The sequence below is a fragment of the Podarcis erhardii genome, assembly GCF_964252035.2.
Source record: "Podarcis erhardii genome assembly, chromosome: 6".
Classification (NCBI taxonomy): Eukaryota; Metazoa; Chordata; class Lepidosauria; order Squamata; family Lacertidae; genus Podarcis; species Podarcis erhardii.
Genome location: NC_138510.1, coordinates 88778556 through 88803944, shown reverse-complemented (window position 1 = coordinate 88803944; position 25389 = coordinate 88778556). Strand labels below are relative to the sequence as shown.

The 25389-nt window shown below is 44.8% G+C and overlaps 1 protein-coding gene and 1 long non-coding RNA gene across 3 annotated transcripts in view; both read right to left on the bottom strand.

Moving 5' to 3' along the window:
• Positions 1-590: 590 nt before the first annotated feature.
• Positions 591-25389, bottom strand: part of LOC309344016 — an 805887-nt gene continuing 781088 nt past the window's right edge. The window contains exon 3 of the long non-coding RNA XR_014157531.1: positions 591-891. This is a non-coding gene — a long non-coding RNA (uncharacterized lncRNA). The remainder of the gene's footprint in view (positions 892-25389) is intronic.
• LOC309343842 (prostaglandin G/H synthase 2-like) lies at positions 9847-24059 on the bottom strand. Of its 2 annotated transcripts, XM_081865959.1 has the most exons (10): positions 23965-24059; positions 23384-23500; positions 21573-21716; positions 20196-20339; positions 18842-19023; positions 16128-16211; positions 15367-15613; positions 14505-14791; positions 13140-13287; positions 9847-10753 (listed from the first exon to the last, which is right to left on the bottom strand). In XM_081865959.1, the coding sequence occupies exons 2-10, from the start codon at positions 23454-23456 to the stop codon at positions 10350-10352; spliced, it is 1713 nt and encodes a 570-aa protein (XP_081722085.1). In that variant the 5' UTR covers positions 23457-23500; positions 23965-24059; the 3' UTR covers positions 9847-10349. The 2 variants fall into 2 exon arrangements, with proteins under 2 accessions (XP_081722085.1, XP_081722086.1); XM_081865960.1 differs by lacking the exon at positions 20196-20339 and having other exon boundaries at positions 23965-24054.

The following is a 25389-nucleotide window of genomic DNA, read 5'->3' as shown; positions in this document are numbered from 1 at the left end:
CAGCAGCACAGAGAGGAATTCCCCTCTGCTTGCCTGGAGGGTGGGGCTTTCCCTGCTCTTTGTTCCGTTTCAGCAAACAGCAACGAAACAGAGGAGGGTGGGCAGTAAGACCCTGAGGCAGAATGCAGGAAAGCAGCCACTTCCTCTTTTCAGGTTTCGCTTCTCCGTGCAGCGCAGCGATTTGATTTTTTGCCTGATTTTTGCCTGATTTTTCGGCTCCAGGGACCACACATTCGCTCTATAACACGCACAGACATTTCCCCTTCCTTTTTAGGAGAAAAAATCTGCGTGTTATAGAGGGAAAAATACGGTACTTTGCGCAGCTCCCACTTTTGGGCTTCACATAGGCATCTAGCTGTGTGGTGTCAGAACAAGATGTCCTGATAGATGGACACCCCCTCCCTCAAAGAAGGTTCTTTTTATCATATGTGGTGGTCTTGTAGTAAGGTTAAAGCTTACTGGGAAATGATATACAGTGGACGCTCAGGTTGCAAACGTGATCCGTGTAGGGTCACGTTCGCAACCCTCAGTGGCATGCCTGTGCATGCACAAAGCGTTAATTAGTGCTTCTGCGCATGCACGACCGCCAAAACCCAGAAGTAACCCGTTCCGGTACTTCCAGGTTTCAGCATGTCCGTAACCTGAAAAAAACACAACCTGAAGCGTCTGTAACCTGAGGTATGACTGTACAGTGGTACCTCGGGTTAAGTACTTAATTCGTTCCGGAGGTCCGTTCTTAACCTGAAAATGTTCTTAACCTGAAGTACCACTTTAGCTAATGGGGCCTCCTCCTGCTGCTGCTGCCGTGCCGCCGGAGCACAATTTCTGTTCTCATCCTGAAGCAAAGTTCTTAACCTGAGGTAATATTTCTGGGTTAGTGGAGTCTGTAACCTGAGGCATCTGTAACCTGAAGCATATGTAACCTGAGGTACCACTGTATAATGAATTCAAAAGGATGTACAAAATAACTTTTATTTAAAAACCCCCAGAAGGTTTTCTTTTAGGAATTATAGAGACAGAACTACCTAAATTGTATAGAAATTTATTTATGCATGATCCTATAGCAGCAAGAAGCAGAAGTCCCACTAATGGAAGAATGGATACAAAAACATAGGGGACTAGGCTAGATTAATTTTTAAAGATTGTCCTCAGGGCCCCCTTAGATGTTTTGAGGGAAATGGCTTGCCTTCCCCCTTGTGGGCATCATCACAAGAAGGGTATCTCCCAGTTTTGGAGGTCTTTTGACAAAAAGCCCTTCTCTATGGGTTTGACTGCTTCCTGCACTCTCCATGAGAGGTTTCTGAAAGTAGGTTTAGCTGACCGATTCCCCAAAATCAGCGCAGAGATAGAGAGTATCAAGGAAGTATCTAGAACCCATTTGCTGATGATTTTCCCTCTTCTTCCCTAGGTTTCGAAGTCTCCAAAGACTACATGGGATGATGGTCTCCTGCTGTCGCATGGCCAAGATCCATTCCCTGGTCTGTGAGGAGGAGGCGGTACAAATATTGCCACAGCAATGGGATGGTGAAGTAAATGCAATTAAAAACCAGGAGGAGGAGTTTAATCAAGATAAGAAGAATTTATGTAAGACCATGGGACCAGGGGATGGATGCCACCGATGCCAACATGGATGGTGAGTGTTGATCTTTGTTCATAAAGAGCAGGGGGGGCCAGAGAGAATCTGGCTCACTGGGGGGGGGGACAGTTCCCTAATTCAATAAGAGTTCAGGGATGGGATGAGGAAAGGAGGAAGGGAGAATAACGTAAGCCACCTTGAGATCGTTGCAGAAAGATGGATTATCAACATACAGTAATAATAAATGAAAGTATTAAGAATCCGTTTTCTTCTTTTCTCTTCCAGGCAGAGACAGCAGTGAGGCCAGCAGCTGCAATACAGCTCTCTCTCCCCCCCCCACCTTTGCCCAGTTCCCCTTCCCCAGAAATCCGGATCGAAAAATAAATGAATATTTTTTTATAGTTATTCTAATAAAGTTCATTTTCAAACATGATTGGAGCCAGCAGCTCCAAGACAGTTCTCTCCCCCCCCCCAAAAAAAACCAGTTTCCCCAATTATATAAATAAATAGATATATATTTTAAAAACACCATGAGTCTGCAGTGTGGTTTCTTGGGTTACTTGTCCAATAATGGAAAGAAGAAGTCCCAGGGAAAGAGGAATAGAGTTCAAATTTTATGGAATTTGCAGAAATGGTGGAACTTACCGGAAGAATATGAAACCAAGATAACAAACTTTTTTAATGAAAGAATGGAAGTGGTTTATTGAATATTTACAGATAAATTGTAAACAGATAAAAACATTGGCAGGATTATTGTAATAACCTGCAGTTTCATAAGAGTATATATTTACAGTAGATAATTAAATGAGCAAGCTAAATGAACCTGGATAGGCAGATGATATATATATATATAATTAGGAACAGCAGAAAGAAGGAGAAGGAAGTCAGTCCAATTTTGAAATGTTAAATGATTGTAAAACTAATGAAATGTTAAAATTTGAAAAGTATAAATAAAAAACTAAAAAAAACCCAAAAAGAAAAGAAACATAGATGGACCTTTGACCTTAACCAGCAGCGTGATTCTTAGGTTCTTATTAACTGGAGCACATTTCACATTCAGAACAGGAATCATCATAGAACCGTAGGATTGAAGAGTTGCAATGCAGGAAATTTTTTTTGCCCAAAGTGGGGCTTGAGGTCACAACCCTTAGATCAAGAGTCTCATTCTCTATCCATGGTGCAAGCCCAGCAGAAGAAGACCCAGGGGCGTCTTACCCATAGAGGGTAGTGGCGTGGGGCACCAGGGCGCCATGTTCTGGAGGGCGCCAGGGAAGAGGCAGAGGCTGGACGTGGCACCTGGTGGCATCAGCTCACCGCCCTCGCCCTCGCCCGCCATGCCGTGCCAAAGCAGCACTGCGCCCGGAGGCTCCATCTGCTGTGGCCACCGCCGCACGAAGATGCCAGCTGAGACGGGAGGCACCGCGTCCAGTCCCCGCCTCTTCCCTGCCGGAGGATCCGCCCTCCAGCCACTGCCCGCCTCCTCCAGCCCCACCAGCAGCTCCGTCCTCCCTAAAAAAATATGGGAAACGGGGGTGCGGGGGGTGCTGGAGGGAACTTTGCACTACAGCACTGGATAATAATAATAATAATAATAATAATAATAATAATAATAATAATAATAATATATTATTTATACCCCGCCCATCTGGCTGAGTTTCCCCAGCCACTCTGAGCGACTTTAAAAACAATATAGCATTAAATATTAAAAACTTCCCTAAACATGGCTGCCTTCAGATGCCTTTTAAAGATAAGATAGCTGCTTATTTCCTTTACATCTGAAGGGGGGGGGGCGTTCCACAGTGTGGGCGCCACTACCGAGAAGGACCTCTGCCTGGTTCCCTGTAACTTTACTTCTCGCAATGAGGGAACTACCAGAAGGTCCTCGGCGCTGGATCTTAGTGATGGGGGTGGAGATGCTCCTTCAGGTGTACAGGACCGAGGCCGTTTAGGGCTTTAAAGGTCAGCACCAACACTTTGAATTGTGCTCGGAAACGTAGTGGGAGCCAATGCAGATCTTTCAGGTCCAGTGTTATGTGGTCCCAGCGGCCATTCCCAGTCACCAGTCTAGCTGCCGCATTCTGGATTAATTCTGGATATCCTTAAGATGGCCCTGGGAAGACCTTAAAAAGAACAGCTGCATTCAGAGAAGGGGGGGCACCACTTCTTAGCTGTGTCTCCCGCCCCCAGTGTCTGTTCACTTAAATGCTTGTTCCCTAAGAGGCAAACACACTGTTGTTCTGGGAATGTTAAAATGCATTTCATTTCAACGGCTGCCTCCCTGTGCATGATTCAGTCTCTAGAGGGGCAAGCATGTTGGTTGACTGCAAGAGACAAGCTTGAGGTGGAACAGCAAATGCCACTGCCCGCCTGTCCCATCCAACGTGGAATTGTGGCGAGACGAGGGCTCCATAAATCGCTCAGAGGTAAGGTTTCAGGCTGAAGTCACCTTTCACTTTCGCAAGTCACTGCTCGGAGCGCTGATTGCCCTGCAGTGGTGATGAAAGGGTGGAGCATTCACTCAAAGCAATGCGAAAAAAGAAACCCACAATAAAATGAAAATGAATGGGTGTTAAAAAATGATTAGCTAGCAGGACAGGTCTGAACAAAGAAGGCACACCTATGATTCCTGTCTCCTGATGTCCAAAATAAAGGTATACACCTGGTTACCAGGAGAACGCACAAGAAAAACAAAGAGAAAACACCTCTGGGCTTGGCTGGTGGATGGTGATTTCCCTCTATTCAAATAAGGAGGGTTTTTGGACGAGTTGTAGCTTCTTGGTGGGGGTGCACAGAGGAGGTTCCCGATTCAGCTTCCAGTTAAAAGGATCTCATAGAGATTCTTCAAAATATGTCTACCTGACACTGCTTACTACAACGCTCCGCAGCAGTTTTGAGGATGACACAGGGTGTGGTGGGAAGAGAAGTCCAGTTGCACAAGCCAACGTCATTCCGCCTGCACATTCATTTCGTTGAATACCACCCAAAATGTTATTTCGCATACAAGTTACCTCATCAAGGATCATACCTCCTCACTGGTTGCTAAGCGATGCTCCCAAATAACCCTCTTGGTTGGCTGTCTTTAACACCAACAGGGTTAACTCTTAAATTGTAAACTGAATGGTTGCTGCTGTTGCACTTCCACAAAAATTGCACCCTTCCCTCTGTGTCCTGCATGGCAAAATAGACAACAACAGCTTCAAGGGGAAATGGAGGCAGTGAGAAGGATTAAAGCTTCTTTCTCCCAGATCTGTATGTGTCTGTCTGTCTGTCTGTCTGTCTGTCCGTCCATCCATGGCCAATCTCTCCAAAAACTTCCATACCAAATATATCCTGACTCTGGCTTGGTCTTTAGGAGTCCCTGAATTGAACAGTAAAGCAGCAATCATGACTTCCATTGTCACAATTCCCAGCCAGATGCAACTCATGTTGGGGAATAAACAGAACTGATCACATGAATAATGGTAAAAGCCAGCCTCACTTTAACTGCTGTACCCAGGGATAAAATCTAAATCTGCAATTAATCATCTTGCACTGGCCAAAAGAGAGACAGGTGAGCTACATGAGTCAGTAGATCAGATATGATCCAGTATGACAGTTCTTATTGAATGGGAAAGTTGGGGTGCAATGCACAATTATGCACTTGAGTTTACAGTCTGGCTCCCAATGTTTGGCTTTGAAGTCCTACATTACCCTCTGGCTTCATGATAAATCACTTTCTCGCAGTACAATAGGTTTTATTGCATCAAACCATGGCCTGACCCTCATGTTGACACAACGTCTGAGTTGTAATCATAACTGGTGCATAATATATGTTTCTCGGGCATGCAACGGACACATTCTTGCCCCAGTGCATCATCCCAGGCCTGCCTATGCCCAAAGGGAAGGCGGGTCCCTTCAATAGCATCTCCATTCATCATTCTGAGATGCACCAGAAATGCAAGGCAGTGAACCCCTCTCATCCCCAAGCCTCCTTCTCAGTTACCCATATCTGAGTTTTTAAGCAGCATCTGTTATGGCTACAGAGAATTGTTGTGATTCCAGCAACTGTGGCTTCTGTGGACCATAATCATTCTTTAGGAGAGCAGCCATGAAATTAAAAGACGCCTGCTTCTTGGGAGAAAAGCAATGACAAACCTAGACAGCATCTTAAAAAGCAGAGACATCACCTTGCCAACAAAGGTCCGTATAGTAAAAGCTATGGTTTTCCCAGTAGTGATGTATGGAAGTGAGAGCTGGTCGGCTCTGGATCCATTCCAGTCCGGCTTCCACGCTGGTCATGGGACTGAGACGGCTCTGGTTGCCCTAACAGATGATCTTCGTAGACAGCTGGATCGAGGCGGGTCGGGGCTGCTGATTCTTCTAGATCTGTCAGCAGCTTTCGACATGGTCGATCATGAACTTCTGGACCACCGCCTTGCCGACGTGGGGATCCAGGGCACAGTCCTTCAATGGCTGCGCTCGTTTCTCTCTGGTCGGGGACAGAGGGTGGTGCTTGGGGGGGAATTGTCATCGCGCCACTCCTTGGTGTGATACTCTCCCCGATGCTTTTCAACATCTTTATGCGCCTCCTCGCCCAGCTTGTTCAGAGTTTTGGGCTGGGTTGCCATCAGTATGCCGATGACACCCAACTCTATCTGTTGATGGATGGCCATCCTGACTCGGCCCCAGACACACTGACCAGATGTTTGAAAGCTGTGGCTGGATGGTTATGAGGGAGCCGGTTGAAGCTAAATCCTTCAAAGACAGAGGTCCTATGGCTGGGACGGGACGATATGGGATTGGAGGGGCAACTCCCATCTCTTGCGGGGGCGCAATTAGTGCCAGCACTGTTTTATTGTTGTTAGCCGCCCTGAGCCCGGCTTTGGCTGGGGAGGGCGGGATATAAATAAAATTTATTATTATTATTATTATTATTATTATTATTATTATTATTATTAAGAAGGCTGATCACTGAAGAATTGATGCTTTTGAATTATGGTGCTGGAGGAGACTCTTGAGAGTCCCATGGACTGCAAGAAGATCAAACCTCTCCATTCTGAAGGAAATCAGCCCTGAGTGCTCACTGGGAGAACAGATCCTGAAGCTGAGGCTCCTGTACTTTGGCCACCTCATGAGAAGAGAAGACTCCCTGGAAAAGACCCTGATGTTGGGAAAGATGGAGGGCACAAGGAGAAGGGGACGACAGAGGACGAGATGGTTGGACAGTGTTCTCGAAGCTACCAGCATGAGTCTAACCAAACTGTGGGAGGCAGTGGAAGACAGGAGTGCCTGGCGTGCTCTGGTCCATGGGATCACAAAGAGTTGGACACGACTAAACGACTAAACAACAACAACAGTTGCTGGGGTTATCTGTCTCTTTTTCTGAAGTGGGGGATTTCAAAGAATCATAGAGTTGGAAGGGACAGCGAGGGTCATCTAGTCAAACATCGCGCAATACAGTAATCTTTCACCCAACGTGTGGCTCGAACCCACAACCCTGAAATTAAAAGTCCTATGCTCTACCAACCGAGCTGTTCAGGGTTTTTCATTTCCCCAATGCTGCCTTGCTGCTCTAAAAAAAATAATGTTGTGTTAATTGGAGGTTTTAGAAAGATCAACAATGCTCTCCATGACACACCTTCTAATACAAATGAAAGTCTTTGTGTTGTTGAAGAGCATTTATTTTAACGATCTTCTGGAAAAATTACCACATGTGAAAAGAAGGAAGTAAACATCAAGCAAGGTACATGGCGTGCCTTTTGCAATTTACCTTCCTGAATCAACAATGCATGCACAATCGTCACCTCCCACACTGTTCTGCATCCATTCATCATGCGTTCAGTGTGAGGTTTCTGGTCAGCTTCCTACCAATGCACACAGGACCGCCTCTCCTGGTATGTTCCACAGAGGAACTTACGGTCTTCAAACAAAAACATCCTGAAGGTCCCAGGCCACAGAGAGGTTAGGCTGGCCTCAACTAGAGCCAGGGCTTTTTCGGCTGTGGCTCTGATCTGGTGGAATGCTCTGTCACAATAGACTAGAGCACTGCGGGACTTGAAATCTTTCTGCAGGGCCTGCAAGACCTTTGGTTCCACCAGGCCTTTGGTCAGGGCACAGCCTGACTCCCTCCTTTGGCAATCTTCACAGAACTTTAGCCTAATGGTTGCCATCAATTTGAGTTGAATTAATTTTATAATGAAATGATTTTAGAATGTTGTACTATTTTATTGTTGTTAGCCGCCCTGAGCCCGGCTTCGCCTGGGGAGGGCGGGATATAAATAAAATTTATTATTATTATTATTATTAGATGTAGAGGAAAATGAACAGAGGTTCTGTTGGTGTGAAGCTGGGAGGAATCAGGCAATAAAAGGCAAATGGGTGGGGGGGGAGTGGGTTTGGGAGTGAGCTGGAGAATGGATGGATAGTTGAATGAACACCAACCATCTGCTGAGCCAGGTCGTAGGGGTGGAACACACAGGTGGCCACTTAGATCAGCAGTGGGGAACCTCGGGTATCCAGGACCATTCCCATTAATAGGGTTACTGCAGACAGGTCAAGAAGGTGGTTTCTGCATGTTCTGGAGAGGGAAGTGAAGGGCAGGTGGTCAACCTGGGAAGGCTTCTAGGAGAAGGAAAACTCTGATCCAAAATCTCCTTTGCCTTGTAGGATATCTTCAGGAGAAGAAAAGGCTAAGGAGTAAACCCTACAGAAATCCAGAGTGGAGTCCCTAAGATCACTGGAAGGACCTGAAGCTGAGACTCCAATCCTTTGGCCACCTCATGAGAAGAGAAGACTCCCTGGAAAAGACCCTGATGTTGGGAAAGATGGAGGGCACAAGGAGAAGGGGACAACAGAGGATGAGATGATTGGACAGTGTTCTCGAAGCTACCAGCATGAGTTTGACCAAACTGTGGGAGGCAGTGCCTGGCGTGCTCTGATCCATGGGGTCATGAAGAGTCGGACACGACTAAATGACTAAACAACAACACCTCCTTCCAGCAAATCCTGCAGCCAAGCTGGTGGCAAACATACTGCTCTGCTTTCCTTTGGACCACATCAACGAGGCCAAGAGGGGGGTCTTGTTGTCTGGGCAGCCCAAGATCTCCAGACACACTGTGAGAAGAGGATGCTGGAGTAGATGGGCCATTGGAGGTGACTTCTAGGCCTGAACTAATCAAAAGAACAAAGAGGAATGGAATAGTGTGTTCTCAAAAAGGACAATTAGCCCTATAATCTGTGGCCACAACCCACCAGAAGTTCTCTTGAGCAACCTCCATTGAGTGCTACAAAAGCCCAAACAGCAGACCTCATAGAGCTCTCTCAAGAGTTTCCTGGTGATTTTTGTCCATATTTCCTTGGGTTACACCAATATTTCCTTTTCCAGCAATATTTCCTCTATTATCATTTTGGTTTAACAGATAATCATTATATCAATTGCCAGAGTACAAATAACAGAGGGTTTTTCAACCAAGAGGGCCAGTAATGTACGGGCTTCAGAACCATAGTATTAAACATGCATTTCTTAAGCAACATGAAAATTTTAATACCTACAGTACGAGAATAAGGTTGCATTTCCCAGGTTACCAGTCGATTAGAGAAATAGTGGTCTGATTCAAGGGCCTTGAATTTGCAAAACTGGCAATAACCAAGCTATTAATCAGAATGCATATTTAGTGTATTTTCTGGTTTATTTTTTACAAATTATGTTTATAGTTCATTTTCGTAAGTGTTTATCAGCCAACTTGAAACGTGTCAGTATCCAAAAGTTGAAATGACCAGATATAAGCGGCTGTGTTATAAAGAAGCTCTGGAACATACCATATTTTTCGCCCTATAGGACGCACTTTTTCCCCTCCAAAAATGAAGGGGAAATGTGGGTGTGTCCTATGGGGTGAATACAGGCTTTCGCTGAAGCCTGGAGAGTGAGAGGCTCTCACTCTCCAGGCTTCAGGAAGCTCTGCGCAACCCTCCGGAGCCCACACGAAGCCGCACCGGCCTCCGGAAGGTCGTGCAGAGCTGCCTGCCCTCCCGGGGTCCGTTCTGGGGGCTGGGGAAGCTCGGGCTTCCCCCTCTCCCAGCCGTGCAAGCTGCCAGAGTGATGCTGAAGCTGCGCGCAGCTTCTGCATTGCTCTGGGACCCGTTCTGGGGTCAGCGGAAGCTCAGGCTTCCCCCACCCCAGCCCCGTGCCTGGGGGGGGGGGGAAATAATTTTTTTCCCTTTATTTCCCCCCAAAAAAACTAGGTGCGTCCTATAGGGCTGTGCGTCCTATGGGGTGAAAAATATGGTACAGTGCTATTCTATATCTCAAATCACATTTGTGAGCCCTAGATGGGATCTGGAACTCCACTTCTCACAGCCGAAAAGAGGAAGCATAAGCCCCTCACCACTTGCAACAGCTGAAGGCAATTTATGGGTTTAGAAAGCGGCCATTTGGCTGTTGAACTCATTTCAAACTGCATAGTTAATAAGGATTGGTTTTAGCATGATTTAATAACAGGATTTATTGTTCCATGAAATATCACTTCTAGACACCTAAAATGGTTCCATATTTAGGGTCCTTCTTGTCAAGTTTAAGAGGCAGAGTTATCATTTCTGTTCAAGTTTAATCAGCATATTTCATGCCCTGATCCATTTTGGAATACATCTTTCTAGTACAGTAGATATTCTTAAAAACCGAAAGGTTCAGTCCTGCAAATCTAAGCAGAACATGCCTTTAAAGTGGTTTTTGTTAGCAGCAGCAGCAGCAGCAGGAGCAGCAATGATATAAATAAATAAATATACAAATAGCTGTTCCCTATAGTTCAGCAGAGCGCTCTTTTAGTAGCACAGCTCGGCCGATCTCGTCTCTTGCTGTGCTGGAGGTGCTGACGTTATTCGCTGCTGCTGTTTCTGGGTTTATGACATGGAAAGCCACGAGAGGACAGCCCTGCACATTGTTGCAGATAAGGTTTTGGATGGAGGCTGTGTTCACTATGTCAAAGCCAACTTTGCCTCCAAAGGTGCTGGGCTTCCAGTACTCTGGTGAGCAAATAGCGTTCCCAAAGAGACCTTTCAAAGAGAACGGTGCCCCAATTTCTATCATGGTCTCACCAAATATACCTCCAGGATATGGTTTTTCTACAAGAAGAGCTGGGTAGAACTCCATAGCATCAATATCCCCATAGAGTTCTTCAAGTTCTGCAGCCATTTCTTTTTCTCCTGTGATAACAAGAGGCAAAAATCATGGTTAAGAAGGGAATCTCCAACAGTTGGGGGGATGGTTTTGTATATGATTGTAAATCATTAGCGGGTTCTTCTATGAGGTTCTGAGAATAAGAAAGGAAGTTGCCTTACAAAGGAGGACAGGGAGAGACCCTGACTCATTAGTGTTGCAAAAGCTGCCATGAAATAGAAATAGTATGGTGGGGAAGTCAAGCTCTGCAATCCTGAATAAATTTTGCATCAACAGGGAGAAAGTCAATGCAGCGAGAGAAGAATGAATGAATCATATAAAAATCTTTGCAAGGAAAGTTATGGTTGACACAGAATAGTCTTATGGAAAACTATCCCTTAGAAGGACTCCCCACAACCTCTGCTTTCTTCCTTTCCATCCTTAGAACATGCAGTTTCCCTTTTGAGCATCTCTCCTTATAAGTGGTGCTGTGGGTTAAACCACAGAACCTAGGACTTGCCGATCAGACGGTCAGCGGTTCGAATCCCCGTGACGTGGTGAGCTCCCGTTGCTCGGTCCCTGCTCCTGCCAACCTAGCAATTCAAAAGCACGTCAAGTGCAAGTAGATAAATAGGTAACGCTCTGGCGGGAAGGTAAATGGTGTTTCCATGCACTGCTCTGGTTTGCCAGAAGCAGCTTAGTCATGCTGGCCACATGACCCAGAAGCTGTACGCTGGATCCCTTGGCCAAGAAAGCGAGATGAGCGCCGCAACCCCAGAGTCGGCCACGACTGGACCTAATGGTCAGGGGTCCCTTTACCTTTTACCTTACAGCTTGAAAAGACAGTACAGGTTCTCAGCAGAGGGGCTGCAACTACCCAAACTCCAATAAAAAACAACAAAGCTTTTCTACAGGAACTCAACACTTTTTAAAAACTAATAATAAAAATAATTTTTAAAAAATTCCTTCCAGTAGCACCTTAGAGACCAACTAAGTTTCTTATTGGAATGAGTTTTCATGTGCATGCACACTTCTTCAGATACACTGAAACAGAAGTCACCAGACCCTTATATATAGTGAGAGGGTGGGGAGGGGTATTACTCAGAAGGGTGATGGGAATGGGTGATTGGCTGATAGGCGTGGTAAACCTGGTTGTAAGTGATGGTGTTTTCTGGTCACATCCGTTTGGATACTGTGGCAGAAGAAATTGATGTACAGATCTAGTGTGGTATTGCATCCATCAGGAGGGGTCCATGTGGAGTCCCTTTTTGTGTAACTCTTTTTAAGTGGTAGTTGGTGGTCAATGTTCTGTTCATTAATGTGTTGGGAGTGTGGTGGTTGTTCCCCAGTAGGTTGAGAGATGTTGTGTTGTGAAGATGTTTTTGTTCTACTTTGTCTTGTTCTTGTGTGTATTGAAAGTACTCCTTCAGGCATAAATGGCGGAAAAATGCTTCCAAGTCCCCACAGAACTGAATCATGTGTGGGGATTTGGCAGGACAGAATGATAGTCCACGTGAAAGGACTAATAATAACTTATTATTTATACCCTGCCCATCTGGCTGGGTTTCCCCAGCCACTCTGGGTGGCTTCCAACAAAATATTAAAATACAATAGTCCATCAAACATTAAAAGCTTCCCTAAACAGGGCTGCCTTCAGATGTCTTCTAAGTCTTCCAAAAGTCTGGTAGCGTTCTCGACACACTGAAAAATTCATTTATTGGGTATATTGCTTGAATCTTGAATTTGAACACTTAAGCAGAGACATCATCTTGCCAACAAAGGTCCATATAGTTAAAACTATGGTTTACACAGTAGTGATGTATGGAAGTGAGAGCTGGACCATAAAGAAGGCTAATCGCCGAAGAATTGATGCTTTTGAATTATGGTGCTGGAGGAGACTCTTGAGAGTCCCATGGACTGCAAGGAGATCAAACCTCTCCATTCTGAAGGAAATCAGTCCTGAGTGCTCACTGGAAGGACAGATCCTGAAGCTGAGACTCCAATACTTTGGCCACCTCATGAGAAGAGAAGACTCCTTGGAAAAGACTCTGATGTTGAGAAAGATGGAGGGCACAAGGAGAAGGGGATGACAGAGGACGAGATAGTTGGATAGTAATCTCGAAGCTACCAGCATGAGTTTGACCAAACTGCGGGAGGCAGTGGAAGACAGGAGTGCCTGGCATGCTCTGGTCCATGGGGTCACGAAGAGGTGGACACGACTGAACGACTAAACAACAACCCAACCCATCGGAGCATCTAGCCTTTAGCTGCCTACACAATCCTGGACTTGCTAATTGCTGTCCCTTAATTGGAGATGCCAAGAATTGGACCCCAAACATCCCCATGCAAAGCAGAAGTTTGATCTCTAAGCTGTGGAGCCTTGCCCCCCAAAATGAAGCTCTTGTTTTTCTATAAGTAGAGGACAAGTCTTACCTGTGAGCTCTTCAAATGACTGAAAGGGTTTCAGCATAAAGTGCTTCCGATACTCATTCATGGAGCGGTATCTCATCTGCCTGCTTCGATCAATGGAGGCCTTAGCTACTTTCTGCATTGCAGCAGGGACATTCCGCCCACCAGCTACCTGTTATCAAAGAAATGGAGTAATGTGAGTACCAAAAAGGTAAAGGTAAAGGGACCCCTGACCATTAGGTCCAGTCATGACCGACTCTGGGGTTGCGACGCTCATCTCACTTTATTGGCCGAGGGAGCCGGCGTACAGCTTCCGGGTGATGTGGCCAGGATGACTAAGCCGCTTCTGGCGAACCAGAGCAGCGCACGGAAACGCCGTTTACCTTCCCGCTGGAGCGGTACCTATTTATCTACTTGCACTTTGACCTGCTTTCGAACTGCTAGGTTGGCAGGAGCATGGACTGAGCAACAGGAGCTCACCCCGTCGCGGGGATTCGAACTGTCAACCTTCTGATCGGCAAGTCTTAGGCTTTGTGGTTTAACCCACAGCGCCACCCGCGTCCCTTTTGTGAGTAACAAAATGGAGCTTAAATGCTGCATATGTTGGAACAAGTATGGCATGGCGTTGCATAATACCTACAAGCCTTGCCACATGGTTCCAAAAATAGGAATGTGAGCTTCTGGACTTGGCCTTCCTTTGGGTAGAATGGAGAAGTAGAGAAAACACAGAGGACTGCATTAAACTTGGTTACTTCAGACAGAGCTGTATGTTCTCACTGAGACTAAACTCAGACTCCAGTTCTCACACAGAGAAAAAAAAAAACCCAGGGAAAATACTAGACTTGAATTCTTCTCCACAACTTCTAGTTTTGTATACAGAAGGAACATTTTTTAAAAGAGAAAACTGAGGAACATTCCATCATGCAAGTTCCTTCAAGCAGAATAGTGAACAGGTTTGCCACTTCAGTGATAAAAGCTACTTTTCTATAAGTATATGTAGAGAAACTACCGGTAATCATGTCTATTGAGCATTTGTTGCATTATAAACTGATCAAATGGAATAGTAGGTCATAGGAACTTCTGGCCCCTTTGAAATCAACCAGACTTCAAGTGCAAAAGACTGAACGCTCATCTCTTGATTTACAGTGTAAAACTGTTTGTGCTATTGAGCCTTCTGTCAGAAAATGCAACAACGGGAAATCAATAAAAGCTGTTGCCACAGGGAAAGCTGCAGATACTGCAAAACTGTTCCCCAAATCTCAGAAGGCCCCATTGATGATCATTCTGTGTTTAAAGGCTTTTCAGACACAAGGGTGACTTACAATACAGGAGGACATGTTGCCTCAAGATGAAGGCTATGCAATTTCTTAGTAGGAAATATATTCTTACCCTTCCAGCCCTTTGCCTGGAGAAGGATTCCACCATGTGGGAAAGACCATGTTCTAACATGATGGAGTTGTTATGGATGAACTGCTGGTATGTGTACTCTTGGTCATGAATCTGGAAGGTATCAGGGAGGAGAGGGTGCCAGTGGTAAAGGGTGTTGAATTCTGCCGCTATTCTGTTCTGATACTGGAATCTCTGGTTGAAGAGCAGCTCTGGGTCAAACTTCAACTTGAAGTGGTAGCCACTCAGGTGCTGCACGTAGTCTTCAATCACAATCTTGATGGTCTCTCCTGTTTCCCCACAGAAAACAAAAGTCAGTCAGTCTTTTCATTTCCTAAACAATAAAAGGGTAAAGGATCCCTGGGTGGTTAAGTCCAGAAAAAGGCAATTATGGGGTGAGGCACTCATCTCGCTTTCAGGCTGTAGTCTTCAATCACAATCTTGATGGTCGCTCCGGTTGTCCCACAATAAAGTCAAATATTTTAGTTTTGTTTCCAGAGCAATGTTAAGTCCCTAACCAAATCTGCAGCAGGCCAACCAAAATCCAGCAGGCAAACAGAAAGTTTGCTATGAAATGCCATGCTCCCAGTTAAAAGTCACAGCAACATTGAATAATGGAAGAACAGTCCTCTTGGATCAATCCAAGTGTCCATCTTGTCTGGCACTACATTTCCAACGACGGCCCACAAAATGTCCCTGAGATGCTCAGAATCAACAATAGTCAACAAACGGTGATAGAGGTATCTCCCATGAAATTGTCTCGGCCATTTTAAAGAAATCTTAGATGATGGCCATCGCCACATCTAGCAGCAGCAAAATTTCATCAAGTAATTGTGTGTTAACCATGAGCAATTGTAAGAATTACCTGTTAAGATCAGGCGGGTAGTTTGGAACAGCTGCTCATCATCCCATTCTGGATGCTCGCCCTTCAGAATGTCACAGACCCGGTTGTGTTCCCGGAGCCATAACGTGGCGTACATCATCAGCCCTGGAACCAAACCAAAGACCTCTTGCCCTACAGAAAATTTCAGGTGCTCAGGGACATGTGGTGGGTAGATCATTTCTGCCTCAGTTTCTTTGACCGTAGGTGGGTACATCTCTCCATCGATCATCTGTAATTAAAAAAACAAATAAATGAGCATGGCAGCATATAGAATCTTCTATCATACTGAATTTCAGCCATGAATACTAAAATCCAGTGAAAATATAATATGCTGGAGGTCCGTTCTTAACCTGAAACTGTTATTAACCTGAGGTACCACTTTAGCTAATGGGGCCTCCTGCTGCCGCCGCACGATTTCTGTTTTCATCCTGAAGCAAAGTTCTTAACCCAAGGTACTAAGTCTGTAACCTGAAGCGTCTGTAACCCGAGGTACCACTGTACTTGTCAATTTCCAGTGGATTTCAAGTACAGAGATTTTTGTGAGATTGTGGCATTGTGATAGTCTCTACTCCTTAAATAGTTATCTAGGGGGGAAATACTTGCTGGTGCAGTTACTAAAATGTCTGTGGGGCTTCTATGCATCAGAGGGAACACACCACTCTTCCAAGTAAACACTTTAACATAAATACAATCTCTCTTTTTCTCAACACACTGCAGCGTTTTCAGAAAAAGTCCAAACCAACCTGAAATTTCAGCTTCCCATCCTTAAATAGTCTGAGTTTCAGCTGCCTATCCAAATTCTCTCCGTAGATATGATTTAGATCGACCTGTTGAAATGATAGGAACATGAACGTCTGATTTTTAATTTGACAGATGAGACAGAGAAACAAATAGATTCAGGGTGAAGCCCTTACAAAATAGACAGAATAAGCTCAGCAGAGTAAAAGGGATTTTTAAGTTGGTTATTGTATTGATGGAAAAGCTGTTTATAAGAAAATTATAAAAAATTATATATATATAAAAACAGACAGAATATTACTTAAATATACTAGTTGTCACCCACAGAAAGTTGAACACTTTGTAAATGTGAAGTAAAATTAGTTATCTCCCTCTAAAAGTTTCAGAACAATATATGCTGCAGTGAGGGTACAACGGAGGAGAGAGTTTGGTCAGTCCTCAAAATACGTCATGATTTGAATATTCTTAATTTATAGAAAAATTGTTTTGCTATTGCATGCCTGTATTTGGGTTAAATATAGAATGAGCCCTGGCATATAAAACTGTTTTTTTTCTGATACACAACACAGGGTGGTGGTGATACATATCATTGTAAACACGGTTGTTAAGAAGGGCTCCTGCTTTCTGAAGGAACTAATGGAAATTGTGTTGCATGCTACCCCAATCTCCAGCGGTACAAAAGATTCCAGGCACTTATCCAGGGTCCATATTTTCTTTTGGAAATGAGGCAGAGCAGAGACTGTGGCATCTTTATGATATAAGGCTTATTTACAAATATATACAACCTGAGCCTACGATGGAGGGTCTCACAGGATTAACACGCCAAAAGGGTCTTGCTTCTCCCATAGCCGTAGCTTTCAACTCAGACAGATGTCAGACACCATGCTCTGCCTTCTGCTTTGTGTCTTGGTCACACAGTTCCTCTCACCATTCTAAACTACACTTTGAGCCTTCTTTTCTTAATGACACATCTCCCAGGCTTTTACCTCGACCCAGGAGGCTAGCCTGGCATAATAATAATAATAATAATAATAATAATAATAATAATAATAATAATAATATATTTATACCCTGCCCATCTGGCTGGGTTTCCCCAGCCACTCTGGGCAGCTTCCAACAGAACACTAAAATACAATTATCTTTTAACACTTGCTGATTCCAGGGGATTAAAAGTGTCTAGCACATGGAGATGCAATGAAGCTGAGGGTACGTTCTAGCATATGTGGTGGACCTGTAAAAGCATAAAAGAGTATTGGGAAATAATTCATAATGAATTGAAAGAAATGCTTAAAAGTACTTTTCCAAAAAAAAAAAACCCAGAGTCCTCTTTGTTGGGGATAATTCAGCCTGAAATTCCCAGGTGTCATAAAAGGTTATTTATGTATGCCACTACTGAGCCCTGTGTTTTGTTAGCACCAAAATGGGAAAACAAGCGAGGTCCCAACTAAAAAAGAATGACAACTTGAACTGATGGAATGTGTGCAGCTTGTGGACCTAACACAGAATAAGAGAACAAGAAGAACATAGGTTTAGAGAAGATTGGAAAATGTTTATTGAATATATGGAGGAAATTGTGTATATTTGGAAATGTGGGCAGCATTAAGATAAATTCAGCAGTGTAAATAAGCTTTGATTGATGTAATAATGGGATACTGAATGGTGTAGTTTATCTAAAATACGTAGGGATTTATGTTGCGTGACCAGGCGCGACAGCTCCAGCCCCCAGGGATCATAAGAAAGGAATAAAGACTCTGGAATTAAAAATTAGGCCACAACTTTATTAAACTTCCAAATGTAGGAAGACCTTGGCGTAGGCCTTGGGCGTGTATCCCTCCCAGCCCCCCAGCCGGGGGGAACTGGGGCTCATCAGGGTAAATGGGATATGAGGGTGCTCTGTGAGATGTAACTGTAGCAGGCAGCCAAGCCCATATCCCTGCACACAGGGTAGTTCACTGACAACTTTTCAGTGTATGGCCAGTGACACCCATATATATAACCCCTTTAAGAGGGGACCCTGGAATTGCCACCGCAGGGGGGTGAGTCTTCACGCCCCCCCCCCAGGCCATAACCGCCAAAGTTGTGACGAACTGCTATGGGGAAGACAAAATGCAGGAAAATTTCTTCCCAGTCCTTCAACAGCAACCAGCCAAAGACTGTAGCAGCACCCGCTAAACAGGAAGAAAAAGTTAACCTGTAAACAAGAAAACATTAAACAGAGGGATGGGAGGGAGGGTGAATCTCCAGAGCCGACTGCCTGGCTATTGTCGGCTTCATCCCCTATTATAAATGGGGCTGGTCCCCCTCCCAGCAAGAAACTTGATAACTGAGGCTGGGCGTGAACCTCCAAATAATACACTGAGAAGCAAGCCAGCCCCCTTTTATTAATAAGTTCCCTGGGAACCGTAGCACCGCGCGCGATCCCACAAAGGGCACCCACATTATCAAGTATGAGTGTGCATTATGCAAAAGGAACCATGGGAAGAGAAGGGAAGTCAATGATATTTTAAGGTTGATTAAGTGAAAAATGTAAAACAGGAAATTTAATAAAAATTATGAAAAAGAAAGAAAAGTGTCTAGCACATAGCTCGGCACCCCCAAGGCTTAATTGAATTCTAACATTTATAAGGTCTAGAGATTGTATTTTTCCAGCACCCTCAAATGCATAACAGTTCTACTTTGTAATAGCTAACCAGTCAAAGTCGTGACTCTTCCAGCTTACCCCATGCCCAAAGGCCTTTGTGAAGGCTGGTCCTTTGTCCTTTTCTGTACGGAGGTATTGGTGGGTGAAGTGTTGAGCGAAGAACGCAAACATGATATTTGTGCCTTGAGGGCTGGGAATAAATTTTCTCCTAAGTAGAACTTTCTCCACAACGAGTTTAGACTCTGGAAGTTCCTTCTTGCCTGGGATGTAAAATAATCATTTATTTTTCTGACACTTGTAAGTACTGGAAACAGAATAGCTGCTGCAGTTTCCTTTTTCCTACAGGTAAGATTCACCTTCTGTTGTGTGGGCAGGGTAGTCCCTCCCCCTACCTGGCCGATCCCTTGGCAACACCTCCCCAGGTGGGATTGGGCAATTGGCTGAGGTAGGCGGAGACCTCCAGGTATCCAGCCAGGGGGAGGTAAAACCAGCCTGAACTACCAGGAGCCGCACTGGGATCCAGGGGGCTGGGCACGACCAAGCAAAGGGCACCCCCCATTTGATGTGGGGAGCGGTCCTACCTACAGGAATTTGACAGGGGAAATGTAAATATGCAAAACGCCAAATGTACAGTATGTTAAACTCCAATGTTGATAGCTTCTTTGTGTTTTGGAACAATGTTGATAGCTTCTTTGTGTTTTGGAACTAGTCTAATTCTAAAGTAGTACGCTGAATATAGTTCTGGTCTAAACCAGTTTGTTATTAGTTTGGTTGCCAGTATATGCGGGTGGCACTGTGGGTTAAACTACAGAGCCTAGGACTTGCCGATCAGAAGGTTGGTGGTTCGAATCCCCGCGACGGGGTGAGCTCCCGTTGCTCGGTCCCTGCTCCTGCCAACCTAGCAGTTTGAAAGCACGTCAAAGTGCAAGTAGATAAATAGGTACCACTCTGGCGGGAAGGTAAACGGCCTTTCCGTGCGCTGCTCTGGTTCGCCAGAAGCGGCTTAGTCATGCTGGCCACATGACCTGGGAGCTGTACGCCGGCTCCCTCGGCCAATAAAGCGAGATGAGCGTGCAACCCCAGAGTCGGCCACGACTGGACCTAGTGCTCAGGGGTCCCTTTACCTTTACATGCCCAAATGCATCACTTGCTAGCATCCACTAAAAGCCTACCCTCTTCTTATTTGACAAAGTAAGACAAAACCTTTCAATGTGAAGATTTATGATGTAGCAAATGCTTGACATCTTGTGCTTCTCCTTCTGACACATTTTCTAATGTTTCAGCCCTTCTGAGGTATTCCCTGGACATGATTGACCACTGCATTGAGGGGGGAGACCAGGGTTGCCCCCACTGGCCTTGTGAGCATAGAGGAGGAATAATATTTCATCTTCTCTTATCTTCACGTATTCAGATTCCCCCCCCCCCTTCTTACCTTTCACACCCATAGGAGTTGGGCAGCTGCGTTCTACCGGCGGAAGTGCTCTGGTATAGTAAGAAAGGTTTGAATAGGCTTCCCAGCTTTTGTAACCATAACAGCTGTTATACGTTGGTGGGCTTTCTATTAAATTGGACCTTGCTAGATGGCCAAGGGATGAATAAAAGAAATTATGTTCAGGGCAAGCAATTAATGACTGTGTGACCTAAGCAGTGATAACTCATATACAGTCTGCTTTCACAGAGAATCTAAACCAGGCATAGGCAAACTCTGGCCCTCCAGATGTTTGGGACTACAATTCCCATCATCCCTAGCTAAGAGGGCCAGTGGTCAGGGATGATGGGAATTGAATTCCCAAACATCTGGAGGGCTGGAATTTGCCCATGCCAGATCTAAACCTCACCAATTAATGATCTGACCACGGCAAGGCAAATTTCAGAAGTGATGTGAGATGATAAGCCCATTCTCAATTTTATACTCTTTGCATTTTTACATCTTTGGGGCCATAGCAACTCTAAAAAATTATGACACTAAAAACCTCTTGTCAAGGCAGAGGAGTCTGCTGGCAGGCCACAATTAAACCACCCCTGGGAGTGGGCCTAACTGTCCCCATTGGTCAGGTAGGCCCACCACCAGGCGAATGTCCATCCAAGGTCTGCTGGCATTGGCCAATAGTCAGCAGCCAGGTGATCGGGCCTGTCATTTGCTGGATCACTTGTGTGGCCTGGCCATGATACTGCCCACTGAGGAAAGTGGGAGGACATACCACTGTCAAACCCCGTGGAGAATCCTGAAATTTGTAATCAGATGAGGGTGCTCAAAACCCTTTGAGAAAGATCCCCAACTTCCCTCGAAGAAGTACAGACAGCTATACAGACCACAAAGCTCATTTTAAATGTGTGTTGTACAAAAACTTCTCAAGAGGAGTTTTCACTTTTGCTGTCATCTTCCACAAGAAGCAAATTGCACCTAAGGTATGAAAAGGAAGACTCTTGACTCAGCTATTGCTTTCCATAATGCCATTTATTAGAAAACTTAGAGGGTAGAATTCAGTTACTGCATTAGGTCAATATGTATAGAAATGACAACTATTGTAGTCAACATATGGTACCTCAAAGAGCTCAGATATATATAGCTGACCTCCTGTTCCAAGCCTATATTCATTCACCTGGGAATACGGCCCATGGAACTCAATGAGACTTACTTCTCAAGGAGTAGACATGTATAGGTAAGTACCTGTCCCCACTATTAAGCCTCTAATCCAATACTCATTGACCTGGCAGCAAGCTCCATTGAACTCGGTGAGACTTACTTCTGAGTAGATGTGTATAGGACTATTCTGTAAGAACAGCATTGAAAGGTAGGGTTACTTACACATCAATAAGTATCTCATGATGGTGTTGCGGAGGAAAGGGATGTTGTTGATCACATCCCAGACTGCTTTGAAGTGAGTGAGCAGATAATAGACTGTGGCTGGAGCAGGTGTCAGCATCGCTCTCAGCCAAGTAAAGAATTCGGCTGCAAGGAATGAAGTGCAATGAAAATTAGGGAAAACATTCATGAAAAATTGCAAATAAGAACTGAAGAAAACTGGACCGCCATATGTCCAGGGAGAATCTGCGAAAGGTGGATGTTTGTCCTGGATATTAGGCAAGTAAATAAAAAAAAAAGATGATTTTGGGGCTTTTGCGGGGGGGGGGAGTGCAACAACTCTGGGATTTGTCTAAAAAAAATTCAACAATTTTCGGGGTGTCCTGGTTTGAAATATGGCAACCCTTTGTTTGAAACCTTTGACACTACCATAAACTAAGGTATCTCCAGCTGTTTTTGGACTGCAACTCTCATCAGCCCTAGGCAGCAGGACCAGTGGTCAGGATTTATGGGAAATATAGTCCAAAAACAGCTGGAGACTCAAGTCTGGGAAACTCTGATTATTGCTATTACTGATTATCTAAATCAGTAATAACTTCACTGACTAGTGGCCTTTCTCCATGGCTTCAAACAGGAGTCTTTCCCTACCTTACCTGGTGCCACCAGAAATTGAACCTGGAACCAGCTATTTGTGGGATAAAGCTAAAGGTAAAGGGACCCCTGACCATTAGGTCCGGTCGTGACCGACTCTAGGGTTGCACGCTCATTTCGCTCTATAGGCCGAGGGAGCTGGCATTTGTCCGCAGACAGCTTCCACGGAGGTCATGTGGCCAGCATGATTAAGCCGCTTCTGGCGAACCAGAGCAGCACACGGAAACGCTGTTTACCTTCCCGCCAGAGCGGTACCTGTTTATCTACGTGCACTTTGACATGCTTTCGAACTGCTAGGTTGGCAGGAGCAGGGACTGAACAACGGGAGCTCACCCCGTTGCGGGGATTCAAACCACCAACCTTCTGATTGGCAAGCCCTAGGCTCTGTGGATCAACCCACAGCGCCACCCGCATCCCATTTGTGGGATACCCAGCCTCATATAACTAACATGCTTAAGTCTAATTAATGCATGAAGGGGTTAATACCATAGAGCAAGCTGTCCTGCCAGCCTTAAATATGTCCACTTCCCCTCATTTTGGGAGGAACGAGGTAATCAGGCCTTTGTCTATTTGAGAAGTTCAGCATGTGAGAATGTCTGAGCTGGTTGCTCCTGTTTAGACCATATTACTCAGAGAAACCGCTACTGAGTTCTTATACCAGTTAGTTCAACTGGTTAGCTACTACAAAGCTGAACTGTTATGAGTTTGAGGATGCCAGACCACTACAATAATTTAGGAACCTTCATCACTTTGTAATTAAGCCAAGTTTTATTGCCTGTGCAATTTTCTGAAGCTCATGAATCTGACCTTTGGAGAGTTTGTAAGTAAACCATTTTTAACTTACCAAAAAAAAGTGTGGTCTTTTCCTATGCTGCAGGAAAAGTGGAACTTTTGAAGGAACTTGAAAGGGCATATTTTAAAGGTCCAATAGCCTATATTTCCATGCTTACTTTGCTACATATTTTGTGATTTTAAATCTCTACAGGATTTCCCTCACCAAAGAGTACTTGATACTTGTCCCAAACTTGTCCCAGAATTTCTCCTTTTATACCCATTTTTAACTTGAACCAACACTGTGCAAAATAATGTGCTCTTTACATCACTGGACTATGGCTTTTCTCCTAAATGTTAATTGTGCAAGTGTAGCTTTCTGGAATACGTACGTGTAGTGCAGTTTTCCCCATGATAACCAGTCCGCGTACAGTCGCATTCATAATGGTCAAATCCTGTTGTCATGCAGATTCCTCTGTTTTGGCATGGATTTGAGCAGCAAGGATTAACTGAAAAGGAATCGAGAGGTGTGCTGTCAAAGTGAGTTAAGTGAGATCTAGTGATGTCCAAACTTTTTTCAAAGAGGGCCAAATTTGATGAAGTGAAGAGCCGCGAGGGCCAACCAAAGGGCTGACCAAAGTTGTTGAGCTTTTTTAAGGATTGAAGTTGTTGAGGGTTTTTTAGGATTTTACCCCAGGAAAAAATGAACTGTCACAGGGGCCAGATTAAACCAACCGGTGGGCCAGATTAGGCCCCCAAAACAGATTTTGGACATGGCTGATCTAAAGTCTTATAAAAATCCATGAACTGGTGCTAATGAATTAGATCCCAATAGATTACCTGCTGCTTGATATTATTAGATTATATTTGCTCTCACATTACATTCAGCCTTTTTTACTTTGATACTGCATCCTTCACATGTTATGGTATGGCTGTAGAAGGATGGGGAGGCAGCAGGAGGCAAGCCCTTTACCTACAAGATCCCAGCAGCTGCTAGGAACAGTCTTTATTTTTTGTGCCTTCCCTTCTTTTCCATTTTTTGCTGCGCTTCAGCATTGTTGTCGTTTAGTCGTGTCCGACTCCAGAGCACTCCTGTCTTCCACTGCCTCCTGCAGTTTGGTCAGACTCATGCTGGTAGCTTCAACAACACTGTCCAACCATCTCGTCCTCTGTCGTCCCCTTCTCCTTGTGCCCTCCATCTTTCCCAACATCAGGGTCTTTTCCAGGGAGTCTTCTCTTCTCATGAGGTGGCCAAAGTATTGGAGCCTCAGCTTCAGGATCTGTCCTTCCAGTGAGCACTCAGGGCTGATTTCCTTCAGAATGGATAGGTTTGATCTTCTTGCAGTCCATGGGACTCTCAAGAGTCTCCTCCAGCACCATAATTCAAAAGCATCAATTCTTCAGTGATCAGCCTTCTTCTTCTCTTCTCATGAGGTGGCCAAAGTACTGGAGCCTCAGCTTCAGGATCTGAGCCAGTGTGGTGTAGTGGTTAAGAGCGGTAGACTCGTAATCTGGTGAACCGGGTTTGCGTCTCTGCTCCTCCACCTGCAGCTGCTGGGTGACCTTGGGCTAGTCACACTTCTTTGAAGTCTCTCAGCCCCACTCACCTCACAGAGTGTTTGCTGTGGGGGAGGAAGGGAAAGGATAATGTTAGCAGCTTTGAGACTCCTTCAGGTAGTGATGAAGCAGGATATCAAATCCAAACTACTACTTCTACTACTTCTTCTTCTTCTTCTTCTTCTTCTTCTTCTTCTTCTTCTTCTTCTTCTTCCTTCCAGTGAGCACTCAGGGCTTATTTCCTTCAGAATGGAGAGGTTTGATCTCCTTGCAGTCCATGGGACTCTCAAGAGTCTCCTCCAGCACCATAATTCAAAAGCATCAATTCTTCAACGATCAGCCATCTTTATGGTCCAGCTCTCACTTCCATACATCACTACTGGGAAAACCATGGCTTTAACTATACAGACCTTTGTTGGCAAGGTGATGTCTCTACTTTTTAAGATACTGTCTAGGTTTGTAATTGCTTTTCTCCCAAGAAGCAGGCGTCTTTTAATTTCGTGACTGCTGTCACCATCTGCGATGATCATGGAACCCAAGAAAGTAAAATCACTGCCTCCATTTCTTCCCCTTCTATTTATTAAGACAGATGTGGCTGTTTCTGGACAGAAAAGCTTGACCACAGCCATCTGTGCACTGGTAACTTCCAGACTGGATTGCTGCAGTTCTCTGTATGTGGGGATGCCTTTAAGACTGATCCGGAAGCGGCAGTTGGTGTAAAATATGGCAGCTGCTCAGTAGGGCAGGCTATTGTTGAAAGAATTGCCCATTGCTGAAAGAATTGCACTGAGTGCCAGGCTAAGGGCTCATCAACACTTCTGATTGTCCCACAGAATTGTAA